Raw genomic sequence first — 21,428 nt, 5'->3', positions numbered from 1 at the left:
ATGTACTTTTATGAGCTTAGACTGACATAACCAGTATAATCAACAACATGGGCTCCCAAAAAATGAGTGGGACGGAAAAAAATTTAAGCTGGAGACAGCACTGTTTCTATCTGAGAGTGTTTCACAAAGAGTATTCACTGTTTTTATAGGCAGCAATGTACTCTTCATCAGGCACTAATATCTGTAATAACCGACAGCATCATGCAAGTTTTGTCAGGAACCTAATTGACTTTCACTGTTTAATGGGCAGCAATGTACTCTTCATCAGGCACCTATATCTGGCTAATAACAGACAGTGTCATGCAAGTTTCGTCAGGCACCTATCTCTGGCTGATGACGGACAGCCTCCTGTACTGGCCACCGTTAAGTTTCATCAGCTTCTCATGCTTGCCTTCCTCTATCTTCTTCCCTTTGTGGATAACAACGATCTTGTCAGAGTCCTGGATGGTCGTCAGCCGGTGAGCGATAACGATGCACGTCCGGCCCTGGCTGGCTCTATCAAGAGCTTCTTGAACCACCTGAAGAAAGATGGAATAGGGCATATTGATCTTATAACTCATCATATAACTCAGGTAGATCACCATAACATAAGCCACAACAGCCTGACCGAATTACCTTTGTAATTTGTCTTGAACCCTTCCTTGACACTTGAAACTAGAGCATCTTCTTGAGCAATCTAGAAATTAATGCATATTTTTACAGAGGATGGCAAGAGTGAGCGATAATGTCCCAATGATTGGGACATTATCGCTCACTCTTGCTATGTCATTCCCTGAGTGAGTGAATGACTGAGTGAGAGGGAGCAAAAGATAGATTTTACATCCTTCAATTTGCCTTAAAAAATTTTTTAAGTCTTGGATTTCAGTCACTGAATCTCACTGCAGTCAGGTCTGACTGAGCAGGCACTGGACAAGGAATGGTGTTTATGTAAAGTCAAAAAATCTTTTTATAAAAAAATTTTTTTCTTTAAGCCCCCGTCAGATACGATATCAAATTTTTTTCTTTACCTTCTCGCTTTCTGTGTCCAGAGCAGACGTTGCCTCATCCAGGAGCAGAATCTTGGGTTTGCGTACAAGCGCCCGGGCGATTGCGATCCTCTGTTTCTGTCCTCCTGACAGCTGAGTACCCCTGTCTCCTACTCCTGTGTTATAGCCCTGGGAAGAAGTACAATACATATATTAAAAACACTGGGGCACTCAAAGTAGCCTAGGCCAGTCACATTTCCAAACTGGACCTGCTCTGGTAGCTTTCCAGAACCAAAAGTATGACAATGCTAATTTAGGACTTTCTCCCTTAGCTCAAAAATATGTCAAAACTCACATCTACAGTACTTAAAATTAGATTACAAAAATGTGTAATACTCAATGTGTTATTAGGGAGAATTCCTTCGAACATCAGGCAGAGCTCTTATAAAGTCAAAAACCTCACATCTGCTTAGAGTATGTGGGAAAGTACATGCTTGAGGTTGTCCTTGCCCACATACTCACATCTGCTTGGAGATTACACAAATGCACTTTATAAGGAATGTCTTATTAAGGAGAATTCATCCTTACATCAGGCAGAGCTGAGATGAAGTCGTGAGCGTTTGCAGACTTTGCTGCCTCCACAATCTCATCTTGGCTGATTACGCGTGAGTTGTCGCCGTACGCGATGTTTTCCCCGATGGACATGTCGAAGAGAATTGGTTCCTGAGACACGATGCCCAGCTGGGAGCGCAGCCATTGGATGTTCAGGGACCGCACATCTCTGTTGTCAATCAGCTGTATCAGAGAGAGAGGGAGAATGGTTTATTGACATAAAGAACTTTGCAGCACAAAATGGCTGAATTGACATATTTTTACAGATCAATAAAAGCGTTCTAGTGACAACATGAAGTGAAAAAGTAGTGACACTAACAACATTCACTGCACAAATTACAAATTACACATCCTCGTTCAGCAGCTTTACACAGTAAGACAAGGTACTGTTTGCAAAATGAGCAGTTCTACATCTGAACTGAGAGAATTTGTCTTTGTTTCTTAATGTCCAATTATGAGCATCCCCCCATCTAGATGGAACCCTTTTACTAAATTTGTCCTATCAATCATAAATTTCTGATTTGAATACATGTACCAAAGACAGAATTGAATACAGAATTAAATACCAATAACAGAAACCTACCACATTGCCATCTATAGGATCATAGAACCTCTCCAGTAACGACACACTGGTACTCTTCCCACATCCGCTGCTGCCGACCAGCGCACACGTCTGACCCGCCTGTATCTCCGTGTTCAGCCCGTTCAGGATCCGAATGTCTGGTCGTGTCGGGTAGACAAAACGAACGTCCTTGAAGGTGATGTTGCCGACCAGGTTGCTCTGCAGATGAACAGAGAGAAGTGAGGTCATGTTTTTTTCTCCTTCTCTTCTGTTAATTTTTTTTTAATAACTTGAGAAAATAAGTATTGTTGATGCAGAGGGTTGTATGAACAATTTGGATAGATATGGCTACTGCTGGTCTTGCATGTCCACTGTGTGATTGGCTGCAGAAGTTAATGTCCTTCATAGTGATTGATTCTACATGGTAGGATGTGTTCTGATTGGCTGTGGTAGTTCATGTCCTTAGTGCTGATTAGGTATCAAGTGTTGTATGAAAGAGTTTGACAGTCTTAACAACATTGTGTATGTTTTCAAAAAAGAGCCATTCTAGTTTTCTGTAGTATGCTTAAAGCAAGCTGCATGACACCTATTCGACTTTTTTTCATTTTTTAGTTCAGCCAGTGTTGAGCCAGTGTCTAACTTACCGGTTTGTCACCACCTTCATGACCACTGTCTATCAGTGGTTTGCGATCCACAAGGTCAAATATTCTCGCAGCTGCCATCTTGGCTTTGGCGTAGTCAGGAGCGTACGAGCTCGCTCTTCCCAGCGCAGTTCCGCTGAACACGATAGCTGAGAACACCCTAAGGTCACAAAATAATATGTCAAGGTCAAACAACACCCAGCAATATGAAAATGTAAAAAATATTCTATGGAAAAGCCTTCCTGGTAATACACAATGCAGTGCTTTATATTAAAGTAGTGGCAAATATTAAAACATAGATTCATTAGAATTTAAGATGGCTATACCAGTAAAGCCAGTCAGGGTATTTCGGTCAAGTTTGTAGATTTGCCATTTTTCCCTAACTGTTCCTGATTAACAGTTCCCCAATCTTACAGAATTTGCTGTTACAGTACTCACATTGTGACGAAACCCCCGAGCCTGCAGTATCTTTGAGTTTTATGATCAAAACAGTAGTAGTAGTAGTAGTGACACAATACTTGACAACAGAACATATGTTCACAATGTCTGAAGTGAGGGGTTGGTCCTGGTCCTGAGGTCGACATGCACTTCAGATATTTAGCTGTTCAATACAATCTTGAGAAGGCAAGTTTTTATGGCACCCTGTGGAATTATGAGAGTTGATGTTATTGAGGCAGTGCTTGCTTACCTGAAGACTTCATAAAACCTCATCTCCTGTATGGTGATGAGCCAGGCTCCAAAGCTGAAGGCTGCAGCGTAGGCAAAGAACTGGATAGACTGGGAGAAGCCGTAGGAGAAGCCAAAGATGTGAGCCTTCTTCTTAGACTCCCTTCGTGGAAACAAAGAGACAAAATGTTGCTGTCAATCTGCCAAACCCAGTGTAGTAAAAAATTCCGAGTGCCACACCTGTCCCTTGCAGCCAAGCCCAGAGTGGGGATATAGTATGCACAAAATAGAAAACATCTCACCCCAAAGCTGCACCTTCACCAGCCTTTCAAACTCACATTGTCTCCACTTTCTACACTTCATTTCTTCAAAATAAATAAATCTATGCTATCACCTGGGATCAAAAAGGCTTACAATTTCTGCCTGGCTTTGGTGCACCGGACAGGTGTGGCATTTGGAATAGTCATCAAAAAGTATGTGATTCACACTTCACAATTTCCCACATATAATGGCATTTATGTTTGCCTGGCTTACTTGTAGGGTCCATACAGGGACTTGTTGTAGTTGTCCGCAAACATAGGCTCTTTGGTCAGGGCTGCCACTGTCCGTACATTCTCAATGGCTTCTGTAGCAAGCTGTGAAGGGACGGAAAAACAAGTTAACGTTGGAAACTGTCAAGATAGCTTATAGCAATTAAAAAGTTTATCTATTTTGGTTTCAATTTTGCAGTTATCAGCTGTAGCTGAGCATTTCCTTGGTGCTGATTGGCTCTTACAAACTCTGTGGTGGTTGGCTGCAGTAGTTCATGTCCTTGGTGCTGATTGGCTGTGGCAAGCTGTGTAATGATTGGCTGTAGTAGGTCGTGTCCTTGGTGCTGATTGGCTGTGATGAGTTGTGTTGTGTGGTGATTGGCTTATTAGTCATGACTTTTCCTTTCCCTTTTTTCTAGCTTGTTTATTAATGAGATGTAAACTAGCTAGCACATCTACAAGCTTGTTAATGTAATACATGTAATGTCAGCGAGTTTAGCTTGTCCCAGACGTCATCTTTCTGACAGAGGGATATGCTGTTCCAGTCCTATTCATGTAACCCATGTGGCCTCTTGTGATTACTGAGTAACTCACAAGTTTTCACAGATGATTCAGTCTAGGTTCAGGTCTGGACCGGGACCGTACCCGGACCTGAATTTTCTGTACTGGTACCCATCCATAGTAAAAACTAACTCACCTTGCCACATTCCTCCAGTGCCTCCTTGTCCCTGGCAGCATGACCCTGCAGAGCTCGTTGTGACATGGCGCCGGATAGAACCAGGAACGGCAGGAACCCAAGCACGACAAACGTCAGCTTCCAACCCGCGATGAACGCAATAATGATGGAGATACCCATCAAGGACACAGACTCGACGATGGAACCAAGCTGGATGCCTGTGGCCTGAGATGTAGAGAGGAATGGTAAGTAGGATTTTAACTTCTTTGAATTTAGCTAGTTTGTGTATCATCATCATCATCCGGGCGTCATGTTTGTGTATAGTAAGGCAAAACCATTTAATTTGTTGGTTCTCAGATTTAAGAACTATTGGTTAGCCGGAAAAACATAATAAAAACAAAGCCTGAGGACCAGGTTTATGCCTTGGAAGTTGGAGCACTCATTTGTATTGGATAAATACAACGGTTACCGTATTACATTTTTTCTCCCCACCTTCTACTTTTTTGATGACTTTTATAATGGCTTGCTATGTTTTCACCTCTAAAATGTCAGGGAACCAAGAAAATAAGTTGATGTGACATAAGGACTCACCCCTTGCACCATAGAGGCATCAGCTGCTAGCCGGGTAGTCAACGCTCCTGTGCTGTTCTTATGGTCATCAAACCAACCAATCTCCTGCAAATAAAAAAGGCCAGAAGTCAAAATTATGCCACCTATGTATAAGGTCCACCAGGCTATTGTTGTGGTTCCTTGGATTGTGTTTTTTTCCATTGGCCAAGGCATTACAAATCCTGTCCATATTGACCACTTCTGTACAATTAATTGACCACCCCTACATACAGGTTTTCAGAATCAGAATCAGAATCAGAATGGTTTATTTGTACACTTCGCAGCCTCGAGGGCTGAATTATGTGGTACATTACACTTCAGCTCAAAATCGGTTAAAACCATTAAAACAGTTGAGTAAAATTATATACATTTCAACTATATACATACATATACATAATGATGATCTCGAACACTTAAAACATCATAGTAGACGTTTGAGATACAGCGTGAAGAACATAAGAAATTCAGTGCGGGGTTACATGGGTTCAAATGTCTAGTTAAGTTACGTGTTTAACAGCCTTACAAGGTAAGGGATCGGAGAGTTCTTGTGTCGATTGGTACGGCATAGTGGAGCATTCAGTTTCTGTTTGTTTCGAGTGTTCCGGCCGGAGATTTCGCCCCTTGACAACGGAAGCCAGTCCCTGAAGGATGATGTCAACAGCGACTTTGCAAAGTTCAGGCACAGTTGTTCTCTCCTGTCTGCCAGCGATGTTAGTCCGAGGTTTTGAAGGGCGTGTGAGTATCCAGTGTAGGCGTTACCAAGGATGATACGGCATGCGCGCTTTTGGACATGTTCGAGTTTCTGTACTTGCTCCTTGGTAAGGCCGGGGGTCCAGGCTGGTGCTGCATATTCTAAGATTGGCCTGATGTACCCGGTGTAGATTGTTATCAGGTCATTGCATGGTAAATTAAAACGTCTGAGTCTTTTGAGGAGGTAGAGTTTCTTCGAGGCCTTTCCTACCATCTGCTGAACTTGAACGTCCCAATGTAGGTTGTTCTGGATGTGCAGGCCGAGGACCTTGAGGCAGGTAGCGACGGCAAGCGGTGTGTTGTCGATGTGTAGTGGCGGCAGCGGGGGTGGGTTCCGAACGAAGGTGATGTGCATAGCAAGACATTTAGAGCCGTTCAGGAGCATGTGGTTACTCTTTGACCATTGGCATAGTTGATCCAAGTCAGGCTGCAGGGTAGAAGGTTGCTGGAGCCGTCTCGTCTGTAGCATGTTCATGTCGTCTACGTATTTCCACACTGGGCTGGTTGTTTCAGACGCAGCGTCGTCGATAAGTGCTAGAAAAAGGATCGGGCCGAGCAGTGTTCCCTGCGCCACTCCACATGTCAGACGTTCCCACTCAGAGAGGGATCTACGATAACGCACGCGTTGTTTCCTGTCGGAGATAAAGTTGGCTACCCACAGTACTAGTTCTGGTCGGAGGTTTTGGTGGTCCCTTAGAGAATTATCTCCATTGACACAGCACACAAGCATCATGAATCCTGTCATCTGGCCCAAGTGGTGTTATTGTCGGACAGTTTTCACTGTAATTTGACCATTTTCTTATCAAAGTCCCCTGAGTGGTCACAACAGATAGGTTTGAACAGTTGTTTAATACAAATGTAGATACAGACCTGTCTAAGCATTGTTGTGAAGGCCAGCTGTCTCATCTTCTTGGTCAAGATTTCTCCTGATTTTGCAAACATGTAGAACTGGAAAAAAATACAAAATACTCTGTTTAGATTCCAATAATGAGCACTCGATTAGAGAGCAAACATTTGGTCCAACACAACAGAACTATCACTTTCTGACATACCTACATTCTCCTATGTAGAGCCTTGCCTATACAATGTATCTTGGGGTGGCTCAGCTAAACTGGGCTGAAGTTTCCAATTTTGCGGGTGTGGCCTTTAAATAGATCCAGATAATTCAGGCTGAATAAAAGTCCTTAACTGGAGCTGCTCTTCATGTCTTACTGAGGGATAACCATCATGCAAAAGATATCCCCTAGCTGAGGAATCCCCTCTATTTAAGACATAATCCAGATTATGCCATACATACTCAAGTTTGTAGTAGGACGTTTATGAGGGAATTTACCTCCAGGATGTTGGACAGGAGAGCGATGAGTCCCAGTCCCAGGAACATCAGAGCCAGAACCATGATGGAGTCCAGGACCTGGCTATTTCCCCCAGGTGCTGCAAAGGCCTGTGGGAAGATAAAATGTTTGCACACATGATCCATGGCATATACATAGGAAAATTTTGATTCCCTGCTTTCAAAAGAAGTGAGATGATCTTGCATAGTTATCATTTTGTTAGCCAAAATATTCATTGAATTTTTAAGACTGAAAGAAAAATTTCATGATGCAAGACAATCCTGTATAAGAGGTTGTGGGGAATGACATTCTACATATGATATATGCATTGTTGTAATCAGAATAAAACATGTCTAACTTGAAAGGATGTAGGGAGATATATTTCAACATTTGAATTTTGACTACCAGTAAAATTAACAATCTGTAATGTCAATCATAGTTTAAGACATTTCATATGAAAAATGGACACTTTCATTCATTCATTCATTTGTTGAACTACTTACATTCAGGATCTCAGAGAATAAAACAGCAAAGATTGGTTGGATGGCTCCATTAATGAAGGCTCCGATCACACCAAACAGGATGTAGGGCCACTCAGAACGGTTCATCTTGGCAATTCGACCAATGGAAGCCTCGTTAATAAAATCGCCTTCCTCCTACAATAGTAAAAGATGTGGTGTTAGAAGGCATTGTGTGAATTGAAGTAAAAAGGAAAAGATCACATGTAGAACACTGTAGAAACCCTATGGAAAAACAGGCAAGCAAGAATTCTTAGACTGAAGGAGAAGACAATTTTGCTGCTCAAGGCCAAATACTCTTGACTGAAATGCAGGCCCATACGTGCAAATGCATGATGTAGGAGCTGGAAGTTTCTAGACAGCTCAAAAGGGGACTGCTTAAGAGAGGAGAAGGATCAGGAAAGCTGTAGCTGACCAGCCACCATCTACATGTACACAGGGCTTTACATTCCCACATACATACAGGACGTGCAGATTTAGGATTGGATTACACAGCCACATGCGAGCTTGCAGAGGAGGACAACCTTCCCACTGATCTTTGGAAGTGAAGAAGCAGCCATTATTAATTAGCTGTAGGAGATGTGTAGAAAAATTAAGATTCCCTTCCTTCATGAGCTTTGTTTTGGTTATTGAGGTAATATTCAGAATGGCTGTTGGATTCAACTACTTTTTCAGCACCAAGGACAGAGTCACTAAAATAAAATTTTGCTTGTTAGAAATGAAATTCTTTAGAATCAGAAAATTCTTTTAAAGCTTTCATGCTTATTTAATAGTACTGAATGCAAACAATATGTGAAATATTGAGTTAGATATTTCAGCATGTCCTAAAATGGGGTTTATTTAACTAAGAAGTTGGTACACTTACCACACTGTCAGTATCACTATTTGATTCCAGCTTAGAATAAAACAGAAGGAATAGCAACAAGGACAGGTTTTAGCAGAGGCCACAAAGAATGTGTTCATTCAATTGTAATAGCAGTTTTGTAAAGCTGTCATTGTGAGCAAAAAAACTAAAGTAGGCGTGTTACACCAAAGAATGATTTAACCAGCAAAGCAACATGAACAGAGATACAGAAGTAAAGTCCTTAAAATCAGCATCTGCACACAAAGAGACCAAGCACCAGCCAAGCACCAAGCATAGATCAGAGGGCTATGATACATTTAACTGTCAGTTACAGATATAGGAACATGAAAGTGCAAAGAGCAACATCCTAATGTCAGTGTTTGAGTCACTGCCAGTCACAAATAAAGGAATTCAAGTTCAAAGTACATCAATACCACTGCCACATACAGAAATGCAGACATAAGGTCAGAGTTAAAAATAGCAGTCAATCACAAATAAGAACCTAATGTTGAAGTTCAAAGGTTAGTCACCTCATCCGATGAATCGCTGCTGGAGTCACCTGCGGCTGACGTTGCCGCAGACAGCATGGACAGAGTTCGTGCCCTTTCAGTTACCATCCCCCTCATTGACCTTCGACCTGATGCTGACCGGCGTAGACTGCGACGGGAATGGGTTCTAGGCCTAATAGGATAGTCTTCCTCCTCTGGAAAAACAATGAGAGAAAAGTTTCAATCTGGATCAGGACATCACAAATTTATTTCAAGGATGACACTCTTAGCTTTGTACAAGCTCTGCGAGCCCAGGTTTAAGAGACCTTTTAGGTACCTGACAGGGCCCACAAAATACCAGACTGATACCAGATTATGATGTTCTTTGGTGACCTCAAGTCTTAGCCTGGTATCCAGCCGTACTGTAGCTCCCAAGTCTCTTCCGTCCTCTACGTATTTGCAGACAGAAAGGTCAGAAGAGACTCAGGAGCTATAATACGGCTGGATACTAGGCTACTGAAGTCTAATATGGAAATAGACTTTGTACATCAATGTAATTGTATTAACTTTCAGGTAGTAAGTTTTAAGGCATGTGCCTCCAAATTTCCTGAACTTTGAAAAAAGATAAAAGTATGCGGCCCAGTGAACTCGCTGTAATAACTCTTTCTACTTTCTGGAACACTTTGGAAGACATGTTTAATTGTTGCCTGCAGCTTATAGATGGTAGATCTAAGGTGGTTAAGGTTATTTCTCTCACCTTCGTCACTGTCATTGTCAACTTTTTTCATGGTTTGCGACATCACCAGGTGGTAGTACACACCCCTCTTCAGCATCAGCTGGTTGTGTGTGCCTGAGGGGGAAAGATGAAAAGGAAAATCATTTTAGAACATTTTCTTCTAGTTTTTAGTATTTTCTAGTAAATCTAAATGCTATTCATCTGTCCGTAAGTCATGAAAAGCATCCATATTCTGAAACTCGTATGTGCTCTATTTTCAAGAACTGTTTCTTGCATCTTTCTCTGTTCATAGAATGCAAGCATGGATATATCTCACCAACAACCCATTTCTGCAACCCATGCAAAATACCAGACTATTTACCGTAACTATCTCTTCCAACGACCCACCCTACCTACCCATTTCTACCACTTGTCCCTTCCTGAAGCCCATGATGACATCAGCATTCTTGATGGTTGACAGACGATGGGCAATGACAATGGTGGTGCGACCCTGCCGAGCCTGCAAGGAATCAAGAGTGACACTTTATCTAATGTCAAAAAAGCAAACAGATTTAAACCATCAGATATTTGAGTATTGCACTTTGTGGATGATGATCTCTTATAGATGGTAAATATCTCAATGATTTGCCTTTTTCTTAAATTCCAGGCTGGCACCACTTTTAAATTTCCATATTTACATGCAGTTCTGATAAAACTGGATCTGTGTTAAAACAAAGTGTCATAAACTAATTTCGACTTCAGCCTCCCAGTTTTGTGGCAACTTTTAGAGAAAGTCTCAAACATCTTAAAGAAGTGTGTATTTTCCTCCTACCTTGTCCAAGGCCTCCTGCACTGTCGCCTCACTCTCGGTATCCAGTGCAGAGGTGGCCTCATCCAGCAGGAGGATCTTGGGGTTGCGTACAAGTGCCCGGGCGATTGCGATCCTCTGCTTCTGACCTCCAGACAGTTGGGCACCCCTCTCTCCCACCAGTGTGTTGTATTTCTAAGGAAATAGAAGCCAGGATCAATGATTGTATAATCAATACATTGGTCAGGAAGGTTGAACAAATGATTAAACACACAGAATATGGTATACCTGAAACAATAGATTCTTCCTTTTTTTTTTTTTTTACATGAATGAATGAATTTATTGCTCAACAATCGCACAGGGTACAATGTATGGCAATTAATAACAACTAATAGCTATACAGACAGTAGTACTAAGAGGCTACATACAAAACAACAACAAAACATTATCGATAATAGTACAGTTATGTATGATTAATCTGATCTCGCATTTGGAATACATTATAAAGAAACTGGCCTACGTAAACGGATATATGAGTTGAACATGAGAGCAATACATGGAAAATATCGCTTTCTGCACCAGCGAGAGAGATGTGTGTTTTGGTTCTAATATTCTTAAACAATGTTTCTCTCTCTTTACTGTAGGTGGGACATTTCATAACAAAGTGGAATTCATCTTCTATATTTTCATGACATGTAGGACACAGTCTCTGAGTGGCTGGTGTGTTACGGTGACGACCTTTTTCAATTTCTAAGCAATGTGCACTTATTCTCAGTTTTGTAATGTTGTATCTAAATGATCTATTATGAATTGATTTGAGATATTCTTCCATACCAAAGTGTTTTTTGATTTTCGAATATGTTTTAAGTTTGTTGGTGCTTTTGAGCTGTTCCCTCCAGCCAGAAAGAAACGTGTCTTTTAGACGCTCTTTGAATATGTTCCCAAAATGTTTGGCATTAACAGCGGGGTTAAGCCAAACATTTTGGAACCCATGTCGGCATAAAATGTCCTGAACGTGAGTAGCCCAGTCATGTCCTTCTTCGACTGAAGTGTCGTAAGCCTTTTTAACAATCCTATCATTTGGTAGAGTATGCAATCTTAGCCAATATTTAATCAGATGTGTTTGACTGTCAACGAATAGAGGGAATACTCCTAATTCCCCTCTTACGGCGGCATTGACAGAGCTTTTCGGTACATGAAGTAAAATTTTGCAGAAATTTAAGAGTACGTATTCTAAGTCAGGTATTTCATATGAGATTTTTGGTTGTTCTATTCTTATATGCTGGTTCCTAAACAAAGTGTCTGACTGGTATATCACGTTCAGTTTGTCACTGTATTTCTTGAATCGAACAAGAATGGGACGAGTATAAATAGTCGAGGCTTCTGACATATTTCCCAGACGAGAGACTCTAAGTATATCAACTTCTGATCCCAATATCGGACTGAGGACTCTGGCTATAGATGTTCTGGTCGTTTCATTTTGACATTCCGGAATCCCCTTGAATATTAGATCTCTGCATTGTGCATTTATTCCTGTGAGCTCACTACAATAAAGTAAGATAGGTTTAACCAGGCTGTTAAACAGATCAATAGCTAGGGAAATCGAGGGGTTGGAATTAGATGATAAGAATGATTTCAATTTGAACGAGGCCCGTAGTGCTTTCAATCTTAACTGTTTTATGGCTCGACTAAAAGATCCTGAAGGTGTTATGTCCACTCCTAGGTAGGTATAAAAGTTGGTTATCTCTATAGTTTGACCCTGAGATGTGAAAGGTGACTGTTTGTTATTGACTGTCCGCCCATTTTTGCAGAAGATCATTACTTTTGTTTTGTTCTTATTGATTGATAATTTCCAAAGAGAGCAAAATTGGTCCAGTGCCCTCAAACATTCTTTGAGGCCTGATTCTGATTTCGATACAAGTACAAGGTCATCAGCCCAAAATATGCTGTTCACAGGAGTATCTTTTAAGAATAGGGAGTCACAAGATATTGGATTTAATAGGGCCGGGAAATCGTTAATATAAAGGTTAAAAAGGAGGGGACTTATGTTACAACCTTGTCTCACCCCGCAGAATGACTGGAAGTATGGTGACATGCCGTGTGGGGTTTTAACGCAATATTCTATGTTGTGATACATTGATTTTATTAGTCTAAAGAAGTTACCTCCTATCCCTAACGATAAAAGTTTATAGAATAGTCCGTTTCGCCATACCGAATCAAAGGCTTTTCGGAAATCCACGAAACAAGCATATAGCTTACCCCCAGGTTTGGATGTCTGTTGGTCGATTAACGTTTTGAGGACAAAGACGTTATCGCTTGTTCTAAAATCTTTTCTAAAACCGGATTGAAAAGGTGATAGTAAATTTGAGCTTTCAAGGAAATGTTGTAAACGTTTGTTCAAGATAAAAGTAAACAATTTGCCGACACAGCTAGAAATAGCTATTCCTCTGTAGTTGCTAGGATTTGATGCTTCTCCACTTTTATAGATTGGAACTAGAGTGCTTTGGCTCCACTGTTGGGGAAAATGTCCGGACTGTAAAAATATGTTGAACATTTTTTTGAAGGGCTGTATCAGTTGAGGTGCGCCATATTTCAGCATTTCATTAATTATTGAATCTGTTCCGCTAGACTTGTTGCTTTTTAAACTAGACAGAGCGTTTTGGATTTCTTCTTCAGTAATCTCGAAGTCTAGCGGGTTATCCGTTTCATGTTCAAGAGAGTTGATTATTTTATCGGCGTGTTCTTTATCTTTTGTATCTACTGTGATGTTTGCGTTAATTGTTTTAAAATGATTAAGCCATTCACTAATTGAAATTTCGTCCCCTGTCTCAACCTTGGACCCATTTTCTAAGTTTCGAAGATTATTGATTTCTTTCCAGAATGATTTAGGTTCCTTCTTAGCTAGTTTAGATAAGAACGTCATTTTCTCTTCATTATGTTGTTTTTTTCTCTTTTTTATCAGTTTCTTATACTCCTTGACTTTGTATACATAATTTTGTCTTTTGTCTTGTCGCCATGGAAATTTCCTAATTTCCGCGGCAAGAACTCGCATTCTTGATTTTAAATCCCGACACTGTTGGTCGTACCACGGTTTATTTAAAGGTTTCTTTTTTCGCTTCGAAACTCGAATAGATTTTAGTGACAAGTCAGCTGTTATTTTGATGATGTTATTAAAGTCTTCAACAACATGTTTTGTTTGGCTGGCAGAGTAAGGTTTTGATATAAACTGTTGTATGGCGTTTTTTGTTTGTGAGGAACGAAGGGCCTCCTGGAATTTTTCACATGACGTTTCTTCCCAGATATATCTTTTAGGGAATGAATTAGTTTTTTCATATGTTTTGTGTCTAAAATTTGAATGATTCGTTTTAAGGGAGACTGAAATTTGACAATGATCGGACATCCAGGTTGGGTCGTGGACTTTGAAATACTGTACAGATGTGAAGAAATGTAGACTAGTAATACAGTAGTCTACCGTACTTGTGCCATTATATTTTATACATGTGTTTTTTCCTGGAAGATCCCCTATAGTCCTGCCATTCACAAGAATCATATTAGCAGCAGAGCATAAATCAATGAGTTCTCTGCCGTATCTGTTATTTACAGTGTCGGTATTAAATCTTGGTTTTAGTTGAATTTCACATGCATTTTCATCAAGACCATCAAACAGTTTTTCTTGTACATTAGATGTTCTAGAATTCAAATCACCCAGAAGTAGAATATGTCCCCCGCTGTTGAATTTGGCTATGTTAGCAGTTAGGTCTTCAAATAGTGTATTCTTTTTAGTAGCAAATATTGGAGAATTTTCAGGAGGTAGATAAAGGCAACCTAAAATTACATCCCTGTCAAAGCCAAAGAAATTCTTATCTAATTTGCACCAGATAATGTCAGAATTGTTACTATGTAATTTCGAGATTCCTTTCGCAAGATTTCGTTTAAAGAGAAGAGCTACCCCGCCTGAATTTCTACGGGATTGCTTTCTAAGTTTTCTGTCGCTCCGGAAATAGTGGTAACCGTCTATATGAAAGTTGTCTTCAGGTTTCAGCCATGTTTCTTGGATACAGACTACATCATATTTACAAATACTATCTAAAAAATCTACTTCTACACACTTTTTACTAAGACTACCTTGAATGTTCCAGCTAGTTAGGCGTAAGGCCACATCATGTGCCATAAGAAATGATAGAAAAGTCAGAAAGTAAACCAAGAAAAAATGTTAAGAGCAATAATTACGTATGTTGTTTATCATATGTATTAAGGTTTACGTATGAATGAGTACCATATATGTCTATATTTTGGTGGTTATATGAAATAATCAAATGTTCTATGTAAAGTAGAGTAATAGAAGGGTTCACTTTCCTTTTGGTCAGCGCTGGTACACTGAGTATCTAAAAGTTGTTGAGCAGTTCTTTCAACTTGTAGGCCAGGTTTATAATGTCCTCGTGTGGTGTGTTGACCTGGGACCGGTACCTGTTGGGACGGCTCCGCTCTCCCGGTGTACAGTTCACGTCGGCAGGCCAGGAACCGTCTCGGCCGCGGTTCTGCTGCGGTCTGTCCTGTCCGCGGTTCTGCTGTGCTCTATCCTGTCCGCGGTTCTCTTGTGCTCTGTCCTGTCCGCGGTTCCGATGTGTTCTGTCCTGTCCTGAATGTGGGGGTTGTCTCCAGTTTTCTCGACTGTAGCCGGGATCGTATTTGTTCTCCACAGAGCGGATGGTCCTCTTTACATCCGCCACTAGAAGACTCGTCCCTGTGACTTCATCCAAGTGGATACCATCGCGCCTGTAGAGATGTCTAGATGTTGACAGTTTCTTGTGACGTACGTACAGCAGCTTCTCTTCATCCTTGTATCTTTGTAGTACAGATTGGTTATAGTCCTTGATGTTCTTGTTCAGGTCAGATTGCAGGTCATTGCCTCTCGGGAGAACCTGAGACAAGACAATGGTGGCGTTTGGAAATGACGCTTTGGCAATACTGACGAGTTCTTCTGTTTTCTGCAGACAGTCTTGTACAGAAGAGTCGTTGTGTTTGGAGTTGTCTAAGTCGTTAGATCCTATGTGAAGAATCGCATAGGATGTTCCTGGGTCGTGGATGGTTTCTAGCTTCTTTGTGGCATCGGATATTGTAGATGTCTTGTCTTTGTGTGTCGAAAGATTGGGAAACATTCTGGAGACATTGACGGCTTTCCATATGGAGTCCGTGTACACCCTGACTTGTTTCGACTCCTCTGTCGGGACTTGTGTTCCTTCCTGTGACGGAACCTGTTGGGTCAGTTCAACGTCTGAGTCGGCTTCTTCAGTACTTGGCTGTGTTGTTGTATGATTTGCATGAGCTGTACCCGGATCCATTGTTTTGTCATCAGTGGCGTTATTAGTGCCATTGTCCTTGGAGATACAGTTTTTAGCACTAACCTGATGAGCACCTGGGTTCAAAGCCACAGTCTGTGCATACGTTCTCATCTTTGAAATGGATTGGGAGAGTTGAATGGAATCCGTCACCTCCTGCAGTTTAGCAATCTGTTCTTGCTGTTTTTCAACAAGGGACTGGAGAGATTCACACTTCGCCGTGAGGGTGGCCATTTCTTCATTGTGGCGGCTGTTCACACTCTTCCTTTCAGTTGCATGCCTTTTCTGTTCATCTTCCAGCTGTTTTTTCAACTCACCGGAGACAGCTTTCAGTTTCTTTTCAAATTCATTCTTTTGTGTACCCTGCTCATCTTTTAACGCCTTGACTTCTACTTGTAGAGTATTAACAAGGTCAACAAGATCCGTGTAGTGTTTCTGGATATCTCTTGTGATGAGGTCGTGTGAAGTTGACTTTTCCACAGTGTCCGATGGAGTCGGGGTGTTCTCAAAGTCCAACACGTTTTTGCTAGAGTTCAGTGGAGATTCAGTAGAAGCTGGGGTCCTGAAGGGGCTGATAAAGTTTTCGACAGCTTTTCTAAATCTGTTTGTCTTTCTAGGTGTGCCAACAGGGACCTTGACAGGGGTTTCATCTGAGTGATCAATGGTTTCGGATGATGTATCCACAGTTTCAGAAGATAGAAACGTCTTACCTTTCGGAGTGGTGAAGGTGTTACTTCCGGTATCGTGGTCTTTGTTTCCGTCGGCGTCGCTTTGGCTTGGGCCGCCATTTTGACAGTTGCCATTCGATGTTTCTTCAACTTTTTTCTTCAGACTCGGAAAGATTTTGTCAGTCCATTCCAGGAATGCTGATCCTTGGATGCAGATGGTACCGTTTCTCCAGAAGTGGATTGACAGCACGCACGATTCTTGAACTTTCCCGTCTTTCTGTTCTGTCTCTGTGACGATCAAGACGTCCGCTTGGTCTCCGTCTCTCCATTCTACCTTCTGTCCGCTCTGCTTTCCGTACTCTTCGTTGTAGCGCAACTTACACACCTTCACCCACACAGGAACTCTGTCGGTAGTTGTCACAAACTTTGTATTGCAGGGGCTGGTTTTGGCCTCGTCATTGTAGTCGGTGTGTATGGTCTCGTCCGCTGGAATCTTCGACGCTGAGACATTCCACCATTTCGTCGAACTTTTTGCCCGAGTTGACGCCCTGGTGCTTCTGATTCCAGCCATCCTTACTATGTGGTTACTAAACTGTATATCCGGTACTCAAAAAACTCAAAATCTATGATAAAAACAATCGTAGTCCGCTCTAAAACATCTTCACTTACGGAGCCCTGGTGATAGTGCACCCGTACCGTCCGCCATCTTGGTATTTTATGACAGCAGTACCTGTTTTCCAATATATATTTTTTCAATTTACAGTTATTTGCTCATTTTGCAGCTGCTTTGTATGATCAGTATGGTCGAAAGTTTGTCTTTTTGGGGGGGGGGGGGTAATGGACATTAGTAGACGCATGCACATATGTCATCCATATAAAATATTCATGGCCTAATTGATATTTCCAACACCTGACTTCAGGAGCAGGCTACAGTACCACATAATTCTGCTAGGAGTCCAATACCTTTGGCAACCTCTTGATGATTGGATGGTACCCAGTAGTAATTGGATGGTACCCAGTCTAATGTAAGGTGGATGGAGGTAGTATTTGGGACCCTTGCATAAACATGAAACTAGAAAGGTTGCAGTACCAAATAATTCAGCTAGGAGTCCAATACCTTTGGCAACCTCTTGATGAAGTCATGTGCGTTGGCTTCCTTCGCCGCCTTCTCGATCTCCTCCTGTGTGACTCCGGCCCGACCGTAGGAGATGTTCTCAGCGATGGTGGTGGCGAACAGCACGGGCTCCTGGCTCACCACACCGATGTTCTGCCGAAGCCACTGGATATTCAGCGACCGGATGTCGTGCCCATCTAAAGTCACCTGTGAAATAACCAACTGGTTAGTCTTACTTTTACTTTGGTCAAGCTCATGCTTGCAAACTTGACAATGTAAACTGTTCATTTGTTCATCAGTCACAGTCTATACAGTACAGGACAGTCCAGTGTCTGCTCATGAGTCTATGGTCAGCTATTTTCAGTGATTTCCCACATAAATTTGTCTCTCTGTTCAGTTTTGTCCCGTTTGCTTTCCTTTTTGTTCTGAATGCTAGGATACAATTCTATGCAAAGCTTATGCAAGGTGCCCACCTTGGGTACTAAGGCACTTGGGTAGTTAGGGAGCTGATTACTGAGTTGATATACATTTTGTTGTAATTATGATGATGAATATGCAGAAAGTTAATTGGATTCAACTACTTTTTCAGCACCAAGGACAGCATCACCAAAGTTAACATTTTCTTGTTAGAATAAACTCCTTTATCAGTAAAAATTTCTTTTGAAGTTTTCTGCCCTTCTAGTCTAGGATACAATCCTACACGTAAGCTTTAATGCAAGCTAGATGCACCTTGGGTAAAGGTAATAAGGGAGCCCCTGCCTAACTTGACTAGGATACCACCCAGCTAATACCCCTCAGTACTCACCATTCCCTTGGTGGGATCATAGAACCTCTGTATCAGCTGGACAGTGGTGCTCTTCCCACAGCCGCTGGAGCCGCACAGAGCCACCGTCTGGCCCTTCCTCACCTGGAGGTTCAGACCATTCAGCACCTGGAAAGGGAAAGTGAAGGTTTAGAAAAAGAAAATATTTTTTCTGACTCTTCTGTTTCATTTACACAATATTTTTCAAAACTTTGAAAGTATCACGATGACTGTGTTCTAGTCTGTGTTTACACGATCTCTTGCTGGCAGCAGTAACTGTAGGAGCGTGGTTTTAGTCAGGCCCGCTACACAGTGTTCACACTCCAGGGCTCGAAATACTGGGTGCATGTGCACCCAGGTGCACCCAAAATTGGAACTGTGCACCCAATTTTTTTCAGTGGGTGCACCCTGTGCACCCACTGAAAAAAATTGGGTGCACAAATATTTTCCTAGATGTATGGAAAGATATTAGGTATAAGAGTATACATCATATTCTTGACATCTAAGTGTTAGAAAGATAATAAAAATGTCTGTCATGTTACTTGTTTAAGAATTTGATAGCTTGTAAGTAAGTTTTGTTAGTAGGTTTTTTTTGACATTCTACTTAAATTTAAGTGGTGCCAATTTTTTAAGTTGGGTGCACCAGTGCACCTAATCCCAAAAATGAATTTTGAGGCCTGCACTCCATTGTTTAACAGTTAACAGAGTCTGCAAAAAAAGGATTTACTTTTGACATATTCTATCAGAACACAACTTTTTTTGATGCCTTTACAATTGAACTTACAATCAAATTTACAAGTGAAAGTCTACAAATTGTACCTCTTGGCTATAAATGACTCGAATCTGTGACAAAAAATAATGTTCATCAGTCTAAGCACAAACTTCAAGGTGATAATTCCATTAAGCAAATTATTAATTTGCAGACTTTAATTTTGGTTAAATTTTATAGCAAATTATTTCAGTATGAAAGTGTGCTTACCTTGACTTCAGGTCTGGCTGGGTAGTGAAAATGAATGTCTTTGAACTCAAAGTTTCCCTGAGTGTTGTCCAGCTTTAGGCCTTCTGTAGAACTACTGTCAATCAGAGGAACCTGGGGGGAAAGTGGTGGTGGTTTAAGACAACGGTCAAGTTTACTTGATGAAAGAAAACTGCTCCAACACCACATAAGTTGGGACACATATTTGGCTGACAGGTTTAAGGCATTCACAAATCGTATTTTTCGACAAGCACTTAAACTACAACAACAAGTCAGGTTTTTGAGCCATGCTACCCGTGACTGACTGTGGCGCAGATTCCTTTAATTCAGGCCACTCACAGTGATGAGAAGATCTTATCAAGTATATAACAAGACATGTGACTAAAGGATTAAACATCCACCCACCCTGTCAATCATTTCAAAGATGCCCTTGGCCACGCCCCTTCCTGTGTTGATTACCTCCAGGTTCGGCATGGCTTCTCCGAACACGATGGCGCTGATCAGCACTCCCATGAACACCTGGTAAAGAAGTGCACATTAATTTCTATTCTACTGAGTCAGACTAAACAATATAGCAAATGTACAAAAGTAGCGGGTTCCCCACTGGTGTTCCAGTTCTGAATCAACTGGTCAGATTGGCCTTTGCACTGGTTTGCAGTTATACAAAGTATTCAGCAAATCTATGACTACTTTCTCAAGGATGTATACTTCAGAATTGGCACCACAATGGTTTACCTTACCTACAATGTTCTTGTTTATAAGGTTTCTGTCCTAAAATGTCAACTTGTACATATAGTCACTTATTTAGGCTAACATCACATTTCCAAACCGGAACCTGGCCAGGCTGTTTGTGGAAACGAAAAATGACAGCTGAGGATACTTGAGACAAAAATATACAGAAATAATGTGATCAATGTGAATAATGTCATTGTTGTCCTGAAGAAGGTGACAGACGGTCACCAAAAAGTGAGAATAAAGCAATGGGTGTAAAAAGAGTCTTTTGTAAGAAATCAGAGGGGCGAGTAGAACAGAAATAAACAATATATACAAATATCCTGACCTACCCGGGAATCGAACCCGGGTCCTCAGGATCACAACACTAGCAGCCTAACTGATCGAGCCAAAAGCCTGACAGGCATTTGACATGGTCAGTTAGCACTACTTCAACCCCCACTGTTACACTTTATTCAGGAAAAGCCATCTCTGTTCTAATCTTACTGTGATCAAGCCGCCGACTGTGAATCCCTCGTTGGCGACCAGGACGGAGCCGTAGTAGAAGGCGAGCGCGTAGGAAGCAAACACGATGAGCCAGATGTACCCCAGCCCCACCCCGGTGATGATGCCTTTCCTTATACCCGCCTTCTCAGCATCACCCAGGTTTTGGTAGTACCTTGCAAAAAGAGTTAAAGTTGCCCGTACATCAGTAACAGATGCGTAGGGGTGGCGCCCATCTCCATTTCTGTAGCCCTTGGGCCACACATGTGCAAGCCACTACAGCAGGGGGCTGGTCCGCTGGTAGTGATGTGTGTTTAACTTCCATACTCTTCCTCATAAGTGCTGAGTGCTAAGCAGAGAAAGCAGCATGTACCATTTTTAAAGTCTTTGGTATGACTCGGCCGGGGATCGAACTCACGACCTACCGAATGCAAGGCGAACACTCTAACCACTAGGCCATTGCACCGGTTTTTGCAAAAAGACACATTTGTAAAATGTAAACGTTATAATGAATGAATGAAGGAACTTTATTGCGCGACATTTGTACATGGTACAATTGTAAGGCAACAGTTAATAAGTCAATTAATACAATGCCGCAT

General features: G+C 41.5%; 1 protein-coding gene across 1 annotated transcript in view; it reads right to left on the bottom strand.

Annotated features, from left to right (window-relative positions):
• Nucleotides 1-235: 235 nt before the first annotated feature.
• LOC118424963 (ATP-dependent translocase ABCB1-like) overlaps nt 236-21,428 on the bottom strand; it is a 34,300-nt gene continuing 13,107 nt past the window's right edge. The window contains exons 9-29 of the mRNA XM_035833772.1: nt 20,833-21,004; nt 20,020-20,133; nt 19,618-19,728; nt 18,642-18,767; nt 17,840-18,043; nt 10,740-10,910; nt 10,325-10,427; nt 9,950-10,042; nt 9,235-9,407; nt 7,846-7,998; nt 7,345-7,452; nt 6,882-6,959; nt 5,244-5,327; nt 4,674-4,877; nt 3,981-4,081; nt 3,469-3,609; nt 2,784-2,940; nt 2,161-2,358; nt 1,554-1,760; nt 1,008-1,154; nt 236-518 (exon numbers count right to left, since the gene is read on the bottom strand). Of these exons, the coding sequence (XP_035689665.1) occupies nt 321-518; nt 1,008-1,154; nt 1,554-1,760; nt 2,161-2,358; nt 2,784-2,940; nt 3,469-3,609; nt 3,981-4,081; nt 4,674-4,877; nt 5,244-5,327; nt 6,882-6,959; nt 7,345-7,452; nt 7,846-7,998; nt 9,235-9,407; nt 9,950-10,042; nt 10,325-10,427; nt 10,740-10,910; nt 17,840-18,043; nt 18,642-18,767; nt 19,618-19,728; nt 20,020-20,133; nt 20,833-21,004 (3,043 nt within the window). The 3' untranslated portion in view covers nt 236-320. The remainder of the gene's footprint in view (nt 519-1,007; nt 1,155-1,553; nt 1,761-2,160; nt 2,359-2,783; nt 2,941-3,468; nt 3,610-3,980; nt 4,082-4,673; nt 4,878-5,243; nt 5,328-6,881; nt 6,960-7,344; nt 7,453-7,845; nt 7,999-9,234; nt 9,408-9,949; nt 10,043-10,324; nt 10,428-10,739; nt 10,911-17,839; nt 18,044-18,641; nt 18,768-19,617; nt 19,729-20,019; nt 20,134-20,832; nt 21,005-21,428) is intronic.

The sequence above is a fragment of the Branchiostoma floridae genome, chromosome 10, assembly GCF_000003815.2.
Source record: "Branchiostoma floridae strain S238N-H82 chromosome 10, Bfl_VNyyK, whole genome shotgun sequence".
In the NCBI taxonomy this organism is placed as follows: domain Eukaryota; kingdom Metazoa; phylum Chordata; class Leptocardii; order Amphioxiformes; family Branchiostomatidae; genus Branchiostoma; species Branchiostoma floridae.
Note: the sequence above shows the minus strand (reverse complement) of the source record. Positions and strands in the feature narration are given on the sequence as shown.